Source organism: Coregonus clupeaformis, chromosome 28, assembly GCF_020615455.1.
Source record: "Coregonus clupeaformis isolate EN_2021a chromosome 28, ASM2061545v1, whole genome shotgun sequence".
NCBI classification, from domain to species: Eukaryota; Metazoa; Chordata; class Actinopteri; order Salmoniformes; family Salmonidae; genus Coregonus; species Coregonus clupeaformis.
Genome location: NC_059219.1, coordinates 8,200,441 through 8,222,271, shown reverse-complemented (window position 1 = coordinate 8,222,271; position 21,831 = coordinate 8,200,441). Strand labels below are relative to the sequence as shown.

General features: G+C 44.9%; 1 protein-coding gene across 1 annotated transcript; it reads right to left on the bottom strand.

The window, feature by feature from the left end:
- Nucleotides 1-16,818: 16,818 nt before the first annotated feature.
- LOC121542358 (iroquois-class homeodomain protein irx-1-like) lies at nt 16,819-20,908 on the bottom strand. Its single transcript, XM_045208376.1, has 4 exons — nt 20,446-20,908; nt 18,042-19,053; nt 17,626-17,701; nt 16,819-16,897 (listed from the first exon to the last, which is right to left on the bottom strand). The coding sequence occupies exons 1-4, from the start codon at nt 20,689-20,691 to the stop codon at nt 16,840-16,842; spliced, it is 1,392 nt and encodes a 463-aa protein (XP_045064311.1). The 5' UTR covers nt 20,692-20,908; the 3' UTR covers nt 16,819-16,839.
- Between the last annotated feature and the right edge of the window lie 923 nt (nt 20,909-21,831).

The following is a 21,831-nucleotide window of genomic DNA, read 5'->3' as shown; positions in this document are numbered from 1 at the left end:
ACGGCAGACCTGGGACCTGGTCTCTGACTAAACGGCTGACCTGGGACCTGGGCTCTGACTAAACGGCAGACCTGGGACCTGGTCTCTGACTAAACGGCAGACCTGGGACCTGGTCTCTGACTAAACGGCAGACCTGGGACCTGGTCTCTGACTAAACGGCAGACCTGGGACCTGGTCTCTGACTAAACGGCAGACCTGGGACCTGGTCTCTGACTAAACGGCAGACCTGGGACCTGTGCTCTGACTAAACGGCAGACCTGGGACCTGGGCTCTGACTAAACGGCAGACCTGGGACCTGGTCTCTGACTAAACGGCAGACCTGGGACCTGTGCTCTGACTAAACGGCAGACCTGGGACCTGGTCTCTGACTAAACGGCAGACCTGGGACCTGTGCTCTGACTAAACGGCAGACCTGGGACCTGTGCTCTGACTAAACGGCAGACCTGGGAGGCCCATGACGTTGTTTGAGACAGGTCAGGGGGTTGAGTGAGAGCGTTGGCGCGGTGTTGGATAAAGGTTTGGTTTTCCCCGCTACCGCCGCCTGTGTGAGGATTATGAAGGCAGGTCTACGGCACTACTGAGTCCTGCCAATTAACACCCCAACAGCCACCTCTGACTGCTGCACAGGAGCCCTCATGAAGACTGGTGTTAGACTCACCCTGTGGTGTTAGACTCACCCTATGGTGTTAGACTCACCCTGTGGTGTTAGACTCACCCTATGGTGTTAGACTCACCCTATGGTGTGAGAGTCACCCTATGGTGTGAGAGTCACCCTATGGTGTTAGACTCACCCTATGGTGTGAGACTCACCCTATGGTGTTAGACTCACCCTATGGTGTTAGACTCACCCTATGGTGTGAGACTCACCCTATGGTGTTAGACTCACCCTATGGTGTTAGACTCACCCTATGGTGTTAGACTCACTCTATGGTGTTAGACTCACCCTATGGTGTTAGCTCCAGTATATACTCTGTAGTGTTAATATCACCCTATGGTGTTAGCTCCAGTATATACTCTGTAGTGTTAATATCACTCTATGGTGTTAGCTCCACTATATACTCTGTAGTGTTAATATCACTCTATGGTGTTAGCTCCACTATATACTCAACAGTGTTAATATCACTCTATGGCGTAATCTTTACTCTACAAGCCCTTCATCCTGGCACAGCTCCACACAGCTGTTAAACTGTCAGGGTTTGAAGCAGCGCCTGAAGCAGACGGGCCCAGGAGTTCATAAAGATACTCTCAGCAGTGCTTCCTGAGGAGAGATGGAGAGGCACAATTCAATGTGCCAGATCTTCCTGCGCTGAGACGGTAGATAGCAGCAGATTACCCCACCCTCCTCCCCCTTCTGCCTTTCTGGGTGTGTCCCAAATGGCCAAAACCTACAGGCCTCTGATCAAGGCAGTGCACTATACAGGGAATAGTGTGCCATTCGGCCCACAGTCTCTGTGTGAAGCCACTGATTGGGACGGTGGGTCTGACAGTGTGTCTGGGAACAACAGGCTGGAAGACCCTGCTGAGGACTTGGAAGTGGGGATAACTTCATCGTCCAATCCTGCGCTCCCCTGCCTGCCTCACTCCAACTTCTGGCATTTCAGCAGCTTTGATCCATATTTTAAAGGCTGCGTTGCATCACAACTGTACTAATCTTAGTTAAAAGGAAAGGCACTGTACACAGATGTCAGTACGGTGGCCTGGTGACTTCTGGCTTGGCATCGCTGGATAGGAGGGACAAGCAACCTGTGCCAGGATTGACAACTTCATTACATTTTAAATGTGAAGAAATACACCAATGAATATATCTGTACGTAGATTGTTTAAAAAGTATTCAGTTCACTGGCTTATCTTAAGGTGAACTTTCACCCGTGTTTGAACAGGCACATGGGAATCAGATGTTTTGAGATTTGAATGCTAAAATACACATCTGCCACATATCTGTCACATTGTAACCCAGATAGATAAACCCATATCTCTCCCTGTATTTATTATAGTCCCTATTCTGAGATCATAAATCACTGACATTTAAAATGGCTTCTCTAGCTCTCCTATCTAACAGTCTGAACCCTCAGCGTTGTGGAGTGTAGTTCTGTTATTGGTGCAGAGATAGAGCCTAGAACCCTGAGTGTAGTTCTGTTATTGGTGCAAAGATAGAGCCTAGAACCCTGAGTGTAGTTCTGTTACTGGTACAGAGATAGAGCCTAGAACCCTGAGTGTAGTTCTGTTATTGGTGCAGAGATAGAGCCTAGAACCCTGAGTGTAGTTCTGTTACTGGTGCAGAGATAGAGCCTAGAACCCTGAGTGTAGTTCTGTTACTGGTACAGAGATAGAGCCTAGAACCCTGAGTGTAGTTCTGTTATTGGTGCAAAGATAGAGCCTAGAACCCTGAGTGTAGTTATGTTACTGGTTAAGAGATAGAGCCTAGAACCCTGAGTGTAGTTCTGTTATTGGTGCAAAGATAGAGCCTAGAACCCTGAGTGTAGTTCTGTTACTGGTACAGAGATAGAGCCTAGAACCCTGAGTGTAGTTCTGTTACTGGTACAGAGATAGAGCCTAGAACCCTGAGTGTAGTTCTGTTACTGGTACAGCGATAGAGCCTAGAACCCTGAGTGTAGTTCTGTTACTGGTACAGAGATAGAGCCTAGAACCCTGAGTGTAGTTCTGTTATTGGTGCAGAGATCGAGCCTAGAACCCTGAGTGTAGTTATGTTACTGGTTAAGAGATAGAGCCTAGAACCCTGAGTGTAGTTCTGTTATTGGTGCAAAGATAGAGCCTAGAACCCTGCGTGTAGTTCTGTTATTGGTGCAGAGATCGAGCCTAGAACCCTGAGTGTAGTTCTGTTACTGGTTAAGAGATAGAGCCTAGAACCCTGAGTGTAGTTCTGTTATTGGTGCAAAGATAGAGCCTAGAACCCTGCGTGTAGTTCTGTTATTGGTGCAGAGATCGAGCCTAGAACCCTGAGTGTAGTTCTGTTACTGGTTAAGAGATAGAGCCTAGAACCCTGAGTGTAGTTCTGTTATTGGTACAGAGATAGAGCCTAGAACCCTGAGTGTAGTTCTGTTACTGGTACAGAGATAGAGCCTAGAACCCTGAGTGTAGTTCTGTTATTGGTGCAGAAATAGAGCCTAGAACCCTGAGTGTAGTTCTGTTACTGGTTAAGAGATAGAGCCTAGAACCCTGAGTGTAGTTCTGTTATTGGTGCAAAGATAGAGCCTAGAACCCTGCGTGTAGTTCTGTTATTGGTGCAGAGATCGAGCCTAGAACCCTGAGTGTAGTTCTGTTACTGGTTAAGAGATAGAGCCTAGAACCCTGAGTGTAGTTCTGTTATTGGTACAGAGATAGAGCCTAGAACCCTGAGTGTAGTTATGTTACTGGTACAGAGATAGAGCCTAGAACCCTGAGTGTAGTTCTGTTACTGGTACAGAGATAGAGCCTAGAACCCTGAGTGTAGTTCTGTTACTGGTACAGAGATAGAGCCTAGAACACTGAGTGTAGTTCTGTTACTGGTACAGCGATAGAGCCTAGAACCCTGAGTGTAGTTCTGTTACTGGTACAGAGATAGAGCCTAGAACCCTGAGTGTAGTTCTGTTATTGGTGCAGAGATCGAGCCTAGAACCCTGAGTGTAGTTATGTTACTGGTTAAGAGATAGAGCCTAGAACCCTGAGTGTAGTTCTGTTATTGGTGCAAAGATAGAGCCTAGAACCCTGCGTGTAGTTCTGTTATTGGTGCAGAGATCGAGCCTAGAACCCTGAGTGTAGTTCTGTTACTGGTTAAGAGATAGAGCCTAGAACCCTGAGTGTAGTTCTGTTATTGGTACAGAGATAGAGCCTAGAACCCTGAGTGTAGTTCTGTTACTGGTACAGAGATAGAGCCTAGAACCCTGAGTGTAGTTCTGTTATTGGTGCAGAGATAGAGCCTAGAACCCTGAGTGTAGTTCTGTTATTGGTGCAGAGATAGAGCCTAGAACCCTGAGTGTAGTTCTGTTACTGGTGCAGAGATAGAGCCTAGAACCCTGAGTGTAGTTCTGTTACTGGTTAAGAGATAGAGCCTAGAACCCTGAGTGTAGTTATGTTATTGGTGCAGAGATAGAGCCTAGAACCCTGAGTGTAGTTCTGTTATTGGTGCAGAGATAGAGCCTAGAACCCTGAGTGTAGTTCTGTTATTGGTGCAGAGATAGAGCCTAGAACCCTGCGTGTAGTTCTGTTACTGGTGCAGAGATAGAGCCTAGAACCCTGAGTCAACCACATGCTGGACAGTATTGGTGGCAGATGTGTCTAGCAGATCACAATGAAATGGGATGGCATTTCCTCAAGATGGGGTATTTTTAAACTTTGATGTGAACATGATTTGCTTTGATCATATACTGTAATTCGCATGGTCTCGATAAGGCGACTCCTACATACGGTAAACCCACAACCTTTGGCTCAAGGTTTCGTCCAATCAGGACTTTAGCTCGTCAGTTAAACTCAAGTTGAGAGGTTTGGTCCCAAACGTGTGTTTGGTCAATTATATTGACTGGAAACAGCTCTAGAATTGGAGCTGTGTTTGTGAACAAGACTCGTGGCGTGGCAGTCAGAATAAGACAGACTCATATTCTAACATGTGGTGATATTGGAATCCATAGTCTTCAATGGGGTTGAGGCTTAAGGGTTTTAGTAGTGGTAGATGTTGGACTGAAGACAAAGCCAGGCAGGCAGGATGTACAATATATCCACTGGTTAAAAATGGACCAAACTGGTGTTGATACCTCCTCCGTTCTACAGCATGTGCTGAGGTACCCTTACAAAAAAAGATTGCAGTTTTTAAACTGCACTGAAAGTGCAGTAACTGCAGTCGACTGTGTTATTTTGGATACAGTAATTGCAGTATAACTGCAGTGTACCGCACTCTAACTGCAGTTACACAGCAAAATTACTGCAGTAAAAAGAACGGTGTTATTTTGAACGCAGTATTTGCAGCATACTGCAGTTATACTGTACTCTGAATGCAATATTTTCTCGTAAAGGTAGTGATACGTCGTGTTCTGAGGTAGTGATACGTCGTGTTCTGAGGTAGTGATACATCGTGTTCTGAGGTAGTGTTACATCGTGTTCTGAGGTAGTGTTACATCGTGTTCTGAGGTAGTGATACATCGTGTTCTGAGGTAGTGTTACATCGTGTTCTGAGGTAGTGATACATCGTGTTCTGAGGTAGTGTTACATCGTGTTCTGAGGTAGTGTTACATCGTGTTCTGAGGTAGTGTTACATCGTGTTCTGAGGTAGTGTTACATCGTGTTCTGAGGTAGTGTTACATCGTGTTCTGAGGTAGTGTTACATCGTGTTCTGAGGTAGTGATACGTCGTGTTCTGAGGTAGTGTTACATCGTGTTCTGAGGTAGTGTTACATCGTGTTCTGAGGTAGTGTTACATCGTGTTCTGAGGTAGTGTTACATCGTGTTCTGAGGTAGTGTTACATCGTGTTCTGAGGTAGTGATACATCGTGTTCTGAGGTAGTGTTACATCGTGTTCTGAGGTAGTGTTACATCGTGTTCTGAGGTAGTGTTACATCGTGTTCTGAGGTAGTGTTACATCGTGTTCTGAGGTAGTGTTACATCGTGTTCTGAGGTAGTGATACATCGTGTGCTGAGGTAGTGTTACATCGTGTTCTGAGGTAGTGTTACATCGTGTTCTGAGGTAGTGATACATCGTGTTCTGAGGTAGTGTTACTGCTATCTATCCATGTCTCTATTGGGTCAGGGGGAAGGTATTACTGCTAGCTAGCCTTGTCTCTGTTGGGTCAGGGGGAAGGTAATACTGCTAGCTAGCCTTGTCTCTATTGGGTCAGGGGGAAGGTAATACTGCTAGCCTTGTCTCTATTGGGTCAGGGGGAAGGTAATACTGCTAGCTAGCCTTGTCTCTATTGGGTCAGGGGGAAGGTATTACTGCTAGCCATGTCTCTATTGGGTCAGGGGGAAGGTATTACTGCTAGCCATGTCTCTATTGGGTCAGGGGGAAGGTATTACTGCTAGCCTTGTCTCTATTGGGTCAGGGGGAAGGTATTACTGCTAGCCATGTCTCTATTGGGTCAGGGGGAAGGTATTACTGCTAGCTAGCCTTGTCTCTATTGGGTCAGGGGGAGGGTAATACTGCTAGCCATGTCTCTATTGGGTCAGGGGGAAGGTAATACTGCTAGCCTTGTCTCTATTGGGTCAGGGGGAAGGTAATACTGCTAGCTAGCCTTGTCTCTATTGGGTCAGGGGGAAGGTAATACTGCTAGCTAGCCTTGTCTCTATTGGGTCAGGGGGAAGGTATTACTGCTAGCCATGTCTCTATTGGGTCAGGGGGAAGGTAATACTGCTAGCCATGTCTCTATTGGGTCAGGGGGAAGGTAATACTGCTAGCCATGTCTCTATTGGGTCAGGGGGAAGGTAATACTGCTATCTATCCATGTCTCTATTGGGTCAGGGGGAAGGTAATACTGCTATCTATCCATGTCTCTATTGGATCAGGGGGAAGGTAGTCTGCACGCTGAATAATACAGAAGTCCAGAGAGAATGAATGAATAATTACAGTCAGCCGTATAGAGGAATTATAAATACAGTCAAATCAAATTAAATCACATTTTATTTGTCACATGCGCCGAATATAACAGGTGTAGACCTTACAGTGAAATGTTTACTGACAAGCCCTTAACCAACAATGCAGGTCAAGAAATAGAGTTAAGAAAATATTTACTAAATAAGTAAAAAATAAAATTAAAACTAACACTATAAAATAACAATAACGAGGCTATATACATGGTGTACCGGTACCAAGTCAATGTGCGGGGGTACAGGTTAGTCCAGGTAATTTGTACATGTAGGTAGGGGTAAAGTGACTATGCATAAATAATATGGGGGGTCAATGTAAATAGTCCGGGTGGCCATTTGATTAATTGTTCAGCAGTTTTATAGCTTGGAGGTAGAAGCTGTTAAGGAGCCTTTTGGACCTAGACTTGGCGCTCTGGTACCGCTTGCCGTGCGGTAGCAGAGAGAACAGTCTATGACTAGGGTGGCTGGAGTCTTTGACAAGTTTTGGGGGCCTTCCTCTGACACCGCCTGGTATAGAGGTCCTGGATGGCAGGACGCTTGGCCCCAGTGATGTACTGGGCCGTACACACTACCCTCTGTAGTGCCTTACGGTCGGATGCCAAGCAGTTGCCATACCAGGCGGTGATGCAACCAGTCAGGATGCTCTCGATGGTGCAGCTGTATAACTTTTTGAGGGGGAAAAGATATTGTCGTGCCTTCTTCATGACTGTCTCGGTGTGTTTGGACCATGATAGTTTTTTGGTGATGTGGACACCAAGGAACTTGAAGCTCTCAACCTGCTCCACTACAGCCCCGTCGATGTGAATGGGGGCGTGCTCGGCCCTCCGTTTCCTGTAGTCCACGATCAGCTCCTTTGTCTTGGTCACGTTGAGGGAGAGGTTGTTGTCCTGGCACCACACGGCCAGGTCTCTGACCTCCTTCCTATAGGCTGTCTCATCGTTGTCGGTGATCAGGCCTACCACTGTTGAGTCATCAGCAAACTTAATGATGGTGTTTGGCCACGCAGTTGTGGGTGAATAGGGAGTACAGGAGGGGACTAAGCACACAACCCTGAGGGGCCCCAGTGTTGAGGATCATCATGGCAGATGTGTTGTTGCCTACCCTTACCACCCAGGGGCGACCCGTCAGGAAGTCCAGGATCCAGTTGCAGAGGGAGGTGTTCAGTCCCAGGGTCCTAAGCTTAGTGATGAGTTTTGGTGGCACTATGGTGTTGAATGCTGAGCTGTAGTCAATGAACAGCATTCTCACATAGGTGTTCCTTTTGTCCAGGTGGGAAAGGGTAGTCTGGAGTGCGATTGAGATTGCGTCATCTGTGGATCTGTTGGGATGGTATGCAAATTGAAGTGGGTCTAGGGTTTCCTGGATGATGGTGTTGTTGTGAGCCATGACCAGCCTTTCAAAGCACTTCATGGCTACAGACATGAGTGCTACGGGGCGGTAGTCATTTAGGCAGGTTACTTTCGCTTTCGTGGGCACAGGGACTATTGTGGTCTTCTTGAAACATATAGTTATTACACACTCGGTCAGGGAGTGGTTGAAAATGTCAGTGAAGACACTTGCCAGTTGGTCAGCACATGCTCTTAGCACACGTCCTGGTAATCCGTCTGGCCCCGCGGCCTTGTGAATGTTGACCTGTTTAAAGGTCTTACTCACATCGGCTACGGAGAGCGGGATCACACAGTCATCCGGAACAGCTGGTGTTCTCATGCATGCTTCAGTGTTGTGAATTGTGTTCTCAAACAACCTGTAGCCGACGAAGATGGTGGCCTTGCTACTAGCTCTTACAAAACTTTGTGTTATTTTGATTTTTAAGTATTATCTTTTACATTTTTAGCTCAGAAAGCAGATCCTTTGTTTGCTCTCCCCAGGGCAACTGAACTGATTCCAGCGGCTGACCCAAAACATCGCCGGCGGAGGATAGGCACTCGGAGCGGCCTGCTGGTTCGACTTAGGAGGCGCACACACCACCCACCGCTTCCAAGTATTCTACTCGCTAATGTTCAGTCTTTGGATAACATTGTCGACGAGCTCAGGGCAAGGATTTCTTTCCAGAGAGACATCAGGCCCTGTAACATACATTGTTTAAGGGAAACATTAATATTCTGGGATATTCTGTCGAAATCGGTCCAGCCAGATGGGTTCTCAGTGCATTGCTCAGACAGAAATAAATATCTCTCCGGGAAGCAGAAAGGCGGAGGTGTGTGTTTCATGATTGACCACTCATGGTGTAATTGTAGTAACATACAGGAAGTCAAGTCCTTTTGTTCACCCGACCTAGAATACCTCACAATCAAATGCCGACCGTATTATCTCCCAAGATAATTTTCCTCGGTTATAGTCACGGCCGTGTATATCCCCCCTCAAGCCGATACCACGACGGCCCTCAAAGAACTTCACTGGACCTTATGCAAACTGGAAACCACATATCCTGAGGCTGCATTTATTTTAGCTGGGGATTTTAACAAAGCAAATTTGAGGACTAGGCTGCCGAAGTTCTATCAACATATTGACTGTTGTACTTGGGCTGCTAAACATTCTTGACCTTTGCTATTCGAACTTCCGGGATGGTTATAAGGCCCTCATCCGCCCTCCTTTCGGCAAATCTGACCACGACTCCATTTTGCTCCTCCCTTCCAATAGGCAGAAACTCAGACAGGAAATACCCGTGCTAAGGACTATTCAACGCTGGTCTGACCAATCGGAAATCAACGCTTCAAAATTATTTTGATCACGCGGACTGGGATATGTTCCGGGTAGCTTGCGAAAATTATTTAGACGAATAAACTGAAATAGTGACTGAGTTTATCAGAAAGTGTATAGGAGATGTGACTATTAAAACCTACCCTAACCAGAAACCGTGGATAGATGGCAGCATTCGCGCAAAACTGAAAGCGCGAACCATCGCATTTAACCATGGCAAGGTGACTGGGAATATGGCAGAATACAAACAGTATAGCTACTCACTCCGCAAGGCAATTAAACTGGCAAAACATCAGTATAGAGACAAAGTGGAGTCGCAATTCAACGGCTCAGACACAAGACGTATGTGGCAGGTTCTACAGACAATAACGGACTACAAAAGGAAAACCTGCCACTTCGCCGACACCGACGTTTTGCTTCCGGACAAGCTAAACACCTTCTTTGCCTGCTTTAAGTGCCATCGACGCGGACCACTACCAAGGACTGTTGGCTCTCCTTCTCAGTGGCCGACGTGAGTAAGACATTTAAGCATGTTAACCCCCGCAAGGCTGCAGGCCCAGACGGCATCCCTAGCTGCGACCTCAGAGCATGCGCAGACCAGCTGGCTGGTGTGTTTACGGACATATTCAATCTCTCCCTATCCCAGTCTGCTGTCTCCACATGCTTCAAGATGGCCACCATTATTCCTCTACCCAAGAAAGGAAAGGTAGCTGAAGTAAACGACTATCGCCCCATAGCACTCACCTCTGTCATCATGAAGTGCTTGAAGTGCACCTCTATTTTACCTGTCACCCTAGACCCACTTCAATTTGCTTACCGCCCCAATAGATCCACAGACGATGCAATCACCATCACACTGCACACTACCCTATCCCATCTGGACATGAGGAATACCTATGTAAGAATGCTGTTCATTGACTATAGCTCAGCATTCAACACCATAGTACCCTCCAAGCTCATCATTAAGCTCGAGGCCCTGGGTCGGACCCCGCCCTGTGCAACTGGGTCCTGGACTTCCTGACGGGCCGCCCCCAGGTGGTGAAGGTAGAAAACAACACCCCTTCGCTGATCCCCATGTGCTCAGCTCCCTCCTGTACTCCCTGTTCACCCATGACTGTGTGGCCAAGCACGCCTCCAACTCAATCATCAAGTTTGCAGACGACACAACAGTAGTAGGCTTGATTACCAGCAACGATGAGACAGCCTACAGAGAGGAGGTGAGGGCTCTGGGAGTGTGGTGCCAGGAAAATAAGCTCTCACTCAACGTCAACAAAACAAAGGAGATGATCATGGACTTCAGGAAACAGCAAAGGGTGCACCCCCCTATCCACATCGACGGGACCGCAGTGGAGAAGGTGGAAAGCATCAAGTTCCTTGGCGTACACATCACTGACAAACTGAAATGGTCCACCCACACAGACAGTGTGGTGAAGAAGGCACAACAGAGCCTCTTCAACCTCAGGAGGCTGAAGAAATTTGGCTTGGCACCTAAAACCCTCACAAACTTTTACAGATGCACAATTGAGAGCAGCCTGTCGGGCTGTATCACCGCCTAGTACGGCAACTGCACCGCCTTCAGAGGGTGGTGAGGTCTGCCGAACGCATTACTGGGGGCCAAAAAGATCATCAAGGACATCAACCACCTGAGCCACTGCCTGTTCACCCCACTATCATCCAGAAGGCGAGGTCAGTACAGGTGCATCAAAGCTGGGACCGAGAGAATGAAAAACAGCTTCTATCTCAAGGCCATCAGACTGTTAAATAGCCATCACTAGCACATTAGAGGCTGCTGCTGCTGCCTATAGAAATCACTGGCCACTTAAAGAAATGGAACACTAGTGTCTTTTGACCCTAATGAGCCCTCAGTATAACTAGGGTGTGTTTTGATCCTAATGATCCCCCAATATATTTGGGGGGTGTTTTGACCCTTATGAGCCCCCAGTATAACTAGGGTGTGTTTTGATCCTAATGATCCCCCAATATATTTGGGGGGTGTTTTGACCCTTATGAGCCCCCAGTATAACTGGGGTATGTTTTGACCCTAATGAGCCCCCAGTATATCTGGGGTGTGTTTTCACCCTTATGAGCCCCCAGTATAACTGGGGTGTGTTTTCACCCTGATGAGCCCCCAGTATATCTGGGGTGTGTTTTCACCCTGATGAGCCCTCAGTATATCTGGCCATGTGTTTTGACCATACTGAGCCACAAGCATATCTGGGGTATGTTTTGACCCTAATCAGCACTCAGTACATCTGGGGCGTGTTTTGACCCTAATGAGCCCCCAGTATATCTGGGGTGTGTTTTGACCATAATGAGCCCTTAGTATATCTGGCCGTGTGTTTTGACCATAATGAGCCCCCAGTATATCTGGGGTATGTTTTGACCATAATAAGCCCCCAGTATATCTGGGGTGTGTTTTGACCATAATGAGCCCTCAGTATATCTGGGGGGTGTTTTGACCCTAATGAGCCCTCAGTATATATGGGGTGTGTTTTGACCCTAATGAGCCCTCAGTATATCTGGCTGTGTGTTTTGACCGTAATGAGCCCCCAGTATATCTGGGGTGTGTTTTCACCCTAATGAGCCCTCAGTATACCTGGGGTGTGTTTTGACCATAATAAGCCCCCAGTATATCTGGGGTGTGTTTTGACCCTAATGAGCTTCCAGCATATCTGGGGTGTGATTTGACCATAATGAGCCCTCAGTATATCTGGGGGGTGTTTTGACCCTAATGAGCCCTCAGTATATCTGGAGGGTGTTTTGACCCTAATGAGCCCTCAGTATATATGGGGTGTGTTTTGACCCTAATGAGCCCTCAGTATATCTGGGGGGTGTTTTGACCCTAATGAAGCCTCAGTATATCTGGGGGGTGTTTTGACCCTAATGAGGCCTCAATATATCTGGCAGTAAATGTTGACCCTAATGAGGCCTCAGTATATCTGGGGCGTGTTTTGACCCAGGTCCAGATTAACATATTGTCCACATGGCTCTAGTGGTGTTCTGGTGCTTCTCTGATCCGCTGCCTCTGAGGATCTCTGGTCTGCTCTCAGGCACACAGGAAACGTTCCTCCTATTAAGCTGTATCTCTCCTCATCAAAACACAGAGCCATGCGAGTCTCAGGCTCCAACCCGTTCTCAGCACTCTTCAACACAGCTATCCAGCCCCCCCTCCCCCCTCCACAAGAACCATGCTGCCCCCTCCAACCAACCAAACAACGTAGCCCCTCCAAGCCAGCTATCCAGCCCCTACCAACCCAGTCTCATCCAGCCCCAACCAACCTCTTCCTGTGGCATGTGTGATACTGACCCGATACCAAGCCATCCATCCCATTCAACCCATTGTGTTCCTGAACCAAGGAGCAGCAGAGTAGTCAGCTGATCACGGTGTTGGGACGTTGTGGTGATCTGACTACTGGCTCCCAGTTGGGCCAAACTACAGGAGGTATTCAGCCAGCTCTCTCTCTCACCATGGAGATGATTGGATTAAAGGCATCTTCAGAAAGACAACAGACATCTCTGGATGAAAGAGGTAGAGACAATTGTGTTGTAAAGCAGAGGGCTGGGTGAATAGGCTGCTCCTGCCAAAAGACAAAACAGTGATAAACTTTCCCTCCACGGTGGCACCTCTCTGCTCACCCATACTCACACACAGGGCATAAGTCAACAGCAAAGTAAATGGATCACTGCATTGTGTCAGGTTGCAGGCAGCATAGGGAAACTGAAGGTGTTCAACAACAAAAGGCGTTGTATGGTGGTGGGACCACGGCCCAGGACTAAATGGAGAATGATATGAGGGTCAACAGCATATTGTGTTAGCATGTTGTACACTTTCTGCTTTCCCATATGTCCAATGTTCTTCCTCAAAATAGCAGCAGTTTAGTGCCAATTTGCATTGGCATCTAATGTTTATGCATTTCTTAAAATGTAAGGAACTTTTCTTTTGTTAATAGGAATTATTAAAAGTCCAATTAATTTAAAATCTCAACACAATATGTCATTTTTTCTAGTTTTCTGTGTTTTATCACATGAGCAACCATTAAATCAATGATGTATTAAATTATATTTCACTTTAATTAATTGGAAAAGGTAATTGCCCATCCTGCTCGTTATTATAATAATGCATGTCATTAAACTAATAATAACTGTTGTTACTTTATTACGTCACGGGCTGCTGTGTTTGTGTTGTTGTTTACAGTTGTTGGTGATGAAATAAAAGGCGGTGAATATTAGATAACTTACCTTAGCATTAACAACGAACCACCTCTGCAGTATATCTCTATACTGTCTTTAATTGATTTGTTTGGAGTGTTAATGCCGTCCCTCTCCGCGGCGTTCCCGGCCCTATGGCCCCGGGCGCTGGGAGGACCAGCTCACAGTGACAGCCTAATTATAGGCGCCTAACCGCTTTATTACTGATTAAACAATCAACTGTACGTCCACCGCTAAATGATTTGTGTTGTTGTAGATATTAGGGAAACATAATATAATGGCAGGCTGTAGCTAGCGGCGCTGCTAACCTCACCGTGCTTCGCTACAAAACCCAGAAACCAGACACCGGGGGGTTATTTCATTTCAACCACAAAAGGCTCGTGAGAAGATGTGAGTAAAATATGACATTCAGCGCACCTGCCTTGACTTCCTGGAAGGGCTGTCTTTTGTCCCTCTGAATATATCAGCGCATTTAAACACTGAGGCATGTTGTTTATTCAGCCATTATTTGTTTAATTATATTATTAGTACTTTATATTTCTGCGTTTCATGTTGTGCCATGACTGGGTTGATTTCCCGTTTATCCCAAGGGCGATTGAAACTTCATAGCGCGTGATTTTACAGCCGTCCTCAGCATCTCCAAATCCATACATGAATTAACCTACCGATGGAGATCTGAGAGATGGCTGAGCTCTGTGTATAGCTAAATAAAGTTGTTGATAATATAATTCATCGTGTTTTTGAAAGAAGGCACAACAAACACATCTGACCCTGTCCTGCCTTTACCACCCTCTGACCTGGTTAATTTTCTAACAGGCCTTTAACGGCGTAACTGTTTAGCAAACTGCCATCAAAATGTGACAAATTTATGCGCATAAATGTTCCTCTCCTTGAGAGAAGTCAACGTTTACTGAAAAATAAAGCCACTTTGACCCCGGAATTAACACAGACATAGTATTATTCCATTACAAGGTGGGGACTGCTGGAGTGCACAGTGAGGTGGCCTAGATCTTTTATTTGATGAATTTAATTACGTTAGACCTCCATTACTCTGCCTTGCTCTCTGGCAAAAATACTCAAATATGTTTTTATTGCGAAATAATCTCTCACGTTTACTAATATAGGACAACACCAATCTTTAGACTTTGTAAAATGATTAGAAAACTAGTATTTTAAATAACCTTTGTTAACATTGAATGTAAATGATTTGGCCCTCACAAGCCATGGGACAGGGGAAGGCTGTTTTTCTAAATATGGTTTATATAGAACATATGTTTTCAATCTTCTTAGCGCAATTATATTCTAAACTTTATCTGACCACACGCACACACGCACGCACGCACACAAACACACGCACACAAATTACTGCATATTGTGTGTGTGTTCTACCTGACTGTGAGATAACAATGTGATAACATATCATCTTTTGACTCATATTCTAGGCTAACTTTGGTTGCTTATTCCAAGTTGAAAAAAGTTGTCAAGTGTTTGTAGAGTTAAAGTGAAGCTCCACTGACTAGGTCTATATTATGTCTCTGTGAATGTACTGAAGCCTATAGAGGTCGCTGTGACACAACCAATAGAGAGGCACCCCGCCAGCCTACACGTTCAGCCTGCCATACCTCCAAATAGCGTGTTCAAAATATATTAGTCTATTGTAAATACTACAACAAAAATGTTCAATTTAAACATTTTGAATAAGCATGTTGACATTGCGCTATACACACTAAATATTTCACATGAAATGTAATTGTTACAAAACCAGTTTAAGGAGGCTAATATTTGTTTAAATTTGATGGGTTTTATAGTTGTTTTCAAAGGAATGAAACCTGTCAATATTATCGTCTTTAATGTAGGCCCAGGATATCTTATTCTGTATTGAAGCCTGATCTTTGTGAATCCACATTACCACCGTTAATTCCAATAACCAAAACAACGTTACACTTCAACTGGTATCACAATAATACTTGCAATTGTTCCTCATCTTGAACCTATTATTAAACTGATTAAATACAATTAGCTTGGTCTCTGATGGGTTACTTCCGTCCCAATAGTCATCCCTATAACCTTACCGGTCACATGTAGCTGGCCGGACCCCGACACAGTTAGTAACCCTGCCAACAACGTCACCTGACCGCTAACCTCTCACTATTAATAATATATTACGGAATCGACTTCTCTTTCTGACAGATTAGATTTTAACCATTTTGATTTTGTTTGGGCAGGGCGTTCCCACATTATTACTTAATGATGCTCCCAGCTGCTTCTGTCCATTTCCCGGCACCAGCAACCATCTGGCCGGTTATTAGCACCTCAATGCGTCGCCGCTCCCTCCCCATTTAGAAAGTGGAATAACATTAAGATGAGAGGAGGGTCGGTATTATCCCCTGCTTTACCCGCTCTGCCCTTTCTCTAACAGGGGACGAGGTACAGAGCGGTTTCCTCTCAGCTCCTGCTTTACCCGCTCTGCCCTTTCTCTAACAGGGGACGAGGTACAGAGCGGTTTCCTCTCAGCTCCTGCTTTACCCGCTCTGCCCTTTCTCTAACAGGGGACGAGGTACAGAGCGGTTTCCTCTCAGCTCCTGCTTTACCCGCTCTGCCCTTTCTCTAACAGGGGACGAGGTACAGAGCGGTTTCCTCTCAGCTCCTGCTTTACCCGCTCTGCCCTTTCTCTAACAGGGGACGAGGTACAGGGCGGTTTCCTCTCAGCTGGTAATAATTACATTGGAATGGAACATCTTTGACAGCATTAGTTATGATAAGAAATTTACCCTGACTGATGTGTGTAGTAATAATAATAATAATTATAATAATAATAACAATAATAATTATCATTATAATAATAACAACAATAATTATTATTATTATAATAACAATATTATTATAAAAATGATCATGATAATCGTCTGGGTTGAACCAAATCAAATCTTCTGGTATTGTTTAATAATATTGTGCAACAGAGACCGTCCCCTTATTATTTTCTCTCAAAACGTGCTATTAAATATTTGATCAGGAAAACACAAAAACAAAATATGTATATTCTTTGATTTTCTCTATAATTTCATTTAGTTTATTAGACAAAATATACGATCTGGACAAATCTCGTCAACGCGCTATTTACAGATGTAAATCACTGTATGTACAGAACAGAAGACCCCAACACAAGAAAAGCCTACCAAACGTCCCAGGGTGAAGAGCAGGGAATAACAGGCGCCGTTATTTACAACAATAGAGGAAATCCTGCCACAGGAGTTTATATCAAATTAGCCATTTGCTCTGAATACTACGGTGAATGAAGTTATTTCTCATTGTCCTTTTCTGAGTGCGTCAAGTCTCTTTCTTCCAGGGCAGAATGTCTTGATCAAGCCGAGGAGAGGGCGGTTAGAACCCGCTGCGTGGCTTCTTGCTGAGTCCTGGGGCTGAAAGAACAGAGAGGAGGATCAGCACCAGAATAGAATGATAGAAGCGTGTTTCTATAGAATATAATATTATTTTCAAGTAGCCTATCCACTGGGTCAACACACACAACATGTCATCTAGGATGCGATATCTCTTCAAGTTTTCATGTGAATTCTGTCGACGCATTTTAGCCTATATCAGGGACTGGTATTTAAAGCGTATATTTTATGACACTAATGATTCCATGTGTATATAATAAATGACAAACAGGCCGTCATATTAGGATAGTACCGCCAGCAGCGACCTAGCGCTAATAGCGGGAAGAAAGAAAGAGGTTGTGTGTAGATGTGAGCACTTCAGACTGGGAGAAGTTTTCTGCTAGAACGCTCCCCAGGGCCGGGTTGCTCCCCGGGGTCTTTAGGGAAGCCGAGCCCCAGACAGGTCCCGTTTTACGGGGGACTTGATAAGTAGTCAGCCTCCAGAGGGAGGGAATTAGGGGAGGGGGGCTGGAGCCGAAACCCCGTGTCACCAGGAGAAGAACAACTATTTTTTTTTAGAAGCCAGACCAATCTCTCACATCTGTCCACCAAGAAAACAGTCCCTGGACCCTCTGAGAGTCTAACCACCACAGACCACGCAATGACACCATTTTGGAGGAAACCATTTGCTATTACAATATTATAATATCAATGTTACTGCTATTCTTTTACCCCAACTGCATTTGCCCAATAAATAAAACGCGTCTTACCCATCATGAAGGGGTCTAAATGAAGACTTCAGAGGTTGTGTTGGAGGAGAGTCACTTCTTACAACGTTATCACGGTCTGAAATAAAAGGATAAAACTCATTACAAAATAAACAAAATATATATTTTAATGAAATACTTGAGTAATAACATAATGTTTCTATGTCATTGTTATTATTATGATAATTATTATAACAAAATCTAGTTTTAGTTAAATTTAGTTTGTGTGTGTGTGTGTGACCTATTGGTGCGTGTGTATAAGTGATTGAGTAGAAATTTTAGTAGTTTTTAAAAACACTTTTATTTGGACAAAATACAATTGAAAGGCTATGTATTTTGCATGAACTATAATTGCGCTGATTTTTGCTTACCAAATATAATGGTAAAGTAGTGTGCATACGGTTCTGACTGGTGCATACCTATGTGCTTGGGACTGAGTTGTGGCGAGGCCTTGTCGTTGAGCGCTGCTCCAGCCGACACCAACACCGAGGTCTGCTGCAGCTGCTGCTGGGTATGTAAGTGGTGGTTATGATGATGGTGCTGATTAACTCCTAGAAACGACCGGACATTGAGCAGAGAGTTCTGCCCCAGGAATGCTCCGTTGGTCCAGTTATGGAACTTGCCTATCTGACAGGTGTATAGTCCGTGGGAGGGCAGGAAGGCCGGGTGCTGCATCTGAGGCGGTGTGTGACCGGCAGGGCCGGAGGGAGAGGTGGACTTCACAGAACTATCAGGACTGGTAGCCGTCTCAGCTAACGACCAGATCTTAGGCTTATTGTTCACTGGGAGCTGAAAACTTCCCTGTCTGTCCCGGGACAGAACTCTGGTGTTGTTGTTGCTATCAGAAAGTTCCTTCCCGGAGGAAATTGAGTTCTTAGATTTGTCGAAGGCCTCGTGCTGCAGAGCGAAGGGCCGCCGTTTCTCCAGACTGTCAAATTCTCGGTCTCGCTCTCTGCCCTCCGGTTTATCATCGTCATCGTCGTTGCTCTGATCTCCATCGTTGTCGTCTATCTTGTCTATATCGATGCTCTCTAGATCTATCTCCTCCTCGTCATCGTTCTTCTCCGTGTCTCCCTCGTTGTCGGAGCCGAAGATGTTTCCATCCTCGTCCTCTTTACTCCTGGCCCCCCACGTCACCTTGTTCTCCTTCTTCAGCCTCCTCCTGGCGTTGGCGAACCAGGTGGACACCTGCGTCAGGGTCATCTTAGTAATGATGGCCAACATGATCTTCTCTCCCTTGGTGGGGTAGGGGTTCTTCCTGTGCTCATTGAGCCAGGCCTTCAGCGTGCTGGTACTCTCCCGGGTGGCGTTCTTGGGCCTGGCCGGGTCCCCGTACTGGAACTGACCGTATGGGTAGAAGGCTGGCGAGGTGTGGGCCGCGAAGCTGCCGGGGTGGACGCCAGGACTGTCCTTCAGCTCGTACTGGGAGCCCTGGACGGGTGAACAACGCCACACTATTGGTTAATATGCAGCTTAGAAACACGTGCATTTCTATAAATGCCTAATACCACGCATACATTTCGACATGAATAGCATTTAAAAATGGGCCTACTCGCTTGGAAATCCCTGTAACTAATTTATGCCGCTCTTCTATGCTAATGACAGTTTGGGATAACTGTAGACAATGTCCTTCGATAACGTACAAAAGTCCAGAAAACTGTAATACACACAACCTATATATTATATTTAAGCCTATATATTTAAGAGCATGGCTATACACACTTATATACATTCTATGTTTTCGCGTTTTAATTACTGAGTTGAGTAGAACTACTTTAAATGCATTTGACCGAAATGATATGAGTTTCCACTGCGGCCTGTATGTCCAGACTATAACTGTTTTCTATTGTTATATAAGTACTGCTATTTTTGTATCAAATGCAGATGGAAGTAAGTATTGGAATTCTTAAATGAAGTGTATTTTGTAGGACAGTATAAAATGTCAATGTCATCATGGAACTAAATTATTTATTTTATGCCAAATGGGCAACTTTAATGTCTGTCAGAGAAGGCCTATTCAAGCTGCATTCTTGTGCTATAGTCATGAACTACATTATTTTGTAAAGTGTCTGTAAATGGTTATTTTTCAATGTCAGTTTAAAAACTTCAAAAGCAAATATTTCACAAATACGTATGTATTATCCTCAAATATTTTTCCTCAAAATGAATACAAAACAGTAGAACAATGTTGCGAGACAAAATTATAATCCAACGTCTAGGTCATTGTGGGCCTGGAATTTGTTTTACGTAATGGTTTTGTTTATATAGCTACTATTTTATCCTAGCAGTTAAATGATTGGTGTACGTGCCAGCTTCATGCAAATACCTTTGTTGTTTCGATTCACCAACAGGAATAGCTGTCTTTAGTGATATTTCAGAAGCCGACGACCAATCATATAATAATTAAAGTTAACCAAACTATATAATTTGGGTCACATGCACCATCATCTAGACTAAACACTATTTTATACTAAATAACAACTCCCTCAAACGAAATGTCAGACCACAGTCCGTTTTCTGCCTCATCTACATCTACAAACTCCCACTTAAAATGACAAATACACTTCCAAAGTAGGTTACGGATAATTATTCTTACTCCAATAATGAAGAGGTGTAAATAAAAGTTATAGACGCATTGTTATTCCTTATCAACAAACTTTCGGAGAGCGCGAGGCCGTGCAACTTACAAAGCAATGTCAGATTGAATGGTTCCCAGCCGTCTTTTCACGTGCCTTTTCCAGGCCAAATAATTGAAACACTTGACTTAAAGGAACCATACATACCACTACAATACAACACCAGAAGCATAGAAATAGCCCTTACCATTTGAGAGAAAAGAGCCAGGTCTGCACTGCTGTAAGGCAAGAATGCGCTGTAGTTGTGTGCAGTGTAGGGGTTTGCGTACATGCCCAACACCGAGGTGACTGCAGCGGCAGCAGCCGACTGGTTTCCCGCGATCTCAGAGCTCCCTCCCCGGGACGACGGAGTCAGGACCCCCGGCCGATCCCCGCCGTACACCACTTGGGAGGCACTTAAGTACTGAGGGTAGCCCAACTGGGGGAAAGACATCCTCTCCGCCGAGTCGTCTGCCAAAACACCGCGGAAACCAGACCGAAGAATAAAGAAGTCAAAGAGAATGTGGTCAGGAAGCACACCAGCAATAGGTCAGAATGATTCTCCTGCTCTTTTTTTTTTTTTTTTTTTTTAATCTCAGCTTCTCTCTTCCGCTGCAAGACCGTTGGATGTGATCACATCAACAATTGAGCTCCAACTGATGTGCCTGCCCCAGGTCTCTGCCTGATCTCTCAGATACAATTTGAAGTTGATGCTTTGATTGGCATCCCACTTGAGCTGCAAGCTCCTCCTCACCGGAGCATGTGGCTAGAGCATTGGCTGGGCCGCTCTCCCAATGTTGGGAGTATTGTATGTTAAATGTTTAGCATTACAGTCCATTCACTGAAGCTTGGATTGTTGTATGACAACCTGTCTACACGATTTTACAGCTGTCCAACATAGTGGGATAAAGCACAAGGAGCAGGGAACTTCCTGAATACATTCATCTGTCATGAACAGAGAACAATACAGCAGGGGAATGGTGGAACTGTTCTATAGGACTTATCAGGACATTTACTCTCTCAGTTAGACATTTTAGAAATTATTTCTATAGGCTATTTGTGAGTATGCAATTTTATTAAGTTAATTGTATTTTCTATTTTTTATTTATAATATTTTATTATTCTGTACAATCTTCGAATTGATGCACGTGGCAAATGAAATGAGGTATGGAACTGTGACGTTTTCGATCGTTTAGAACAAAACCTAAAATCATAAGTGATTTTAAATATTGGTCCGTTGGCCACAGTCACTACGACCTAAGGCATTATAATATATATTTGGAATTGATTAATAACATAACCTTTGTTAGGCTATAGAAAAGTGTATTGACAAAATAGTGTCATCTTAACGCAAGCTTGTAAATTGTGTCACTAATTGAAAATCCGCTCTGCTTGTGCTTTATTGCAAATGCTTTACCTTCATTCTGTTTTTAGCACCACCCCTTTCCCGTTCTCTGTGTGTGTGTGTGTGTGTGTTTGTGTGTGTGTGATGGGGGATTAGTGTTTTGCTATCAGACCAACTTAAAGCAGATAGTTGTTTCTAACATACAGGTAGTTGGTTGTGACAAGAGGCAGCCCACTTCAGTGTTTCCGC

Bases quoted from the DNA above. Each gene is read 5' to 3' on its own strand.
- LOC121542358 (XM_045208376.1), bottom strand. From the start codon at position 20,691: ATGTCTTTCCCCCAGTTGGGCTACCCTCAGTACTTAAGTGCCTCCCAA. The intron at 17,702-18,041 runs GTATGCACCAGT...CTTTTATTTCAG, and splicing joins ACTCAGTCCCAAGCACATAG to ACCGTGATAACGTTGTAAGA. The intron at 16,898-17,625 runs GTAAGACGCGTT...CTGTTCTTTCAG, and splicing joins TTTAGACCCCTTCATGATGG to CCCCAGGACTCAGCAAGAAG.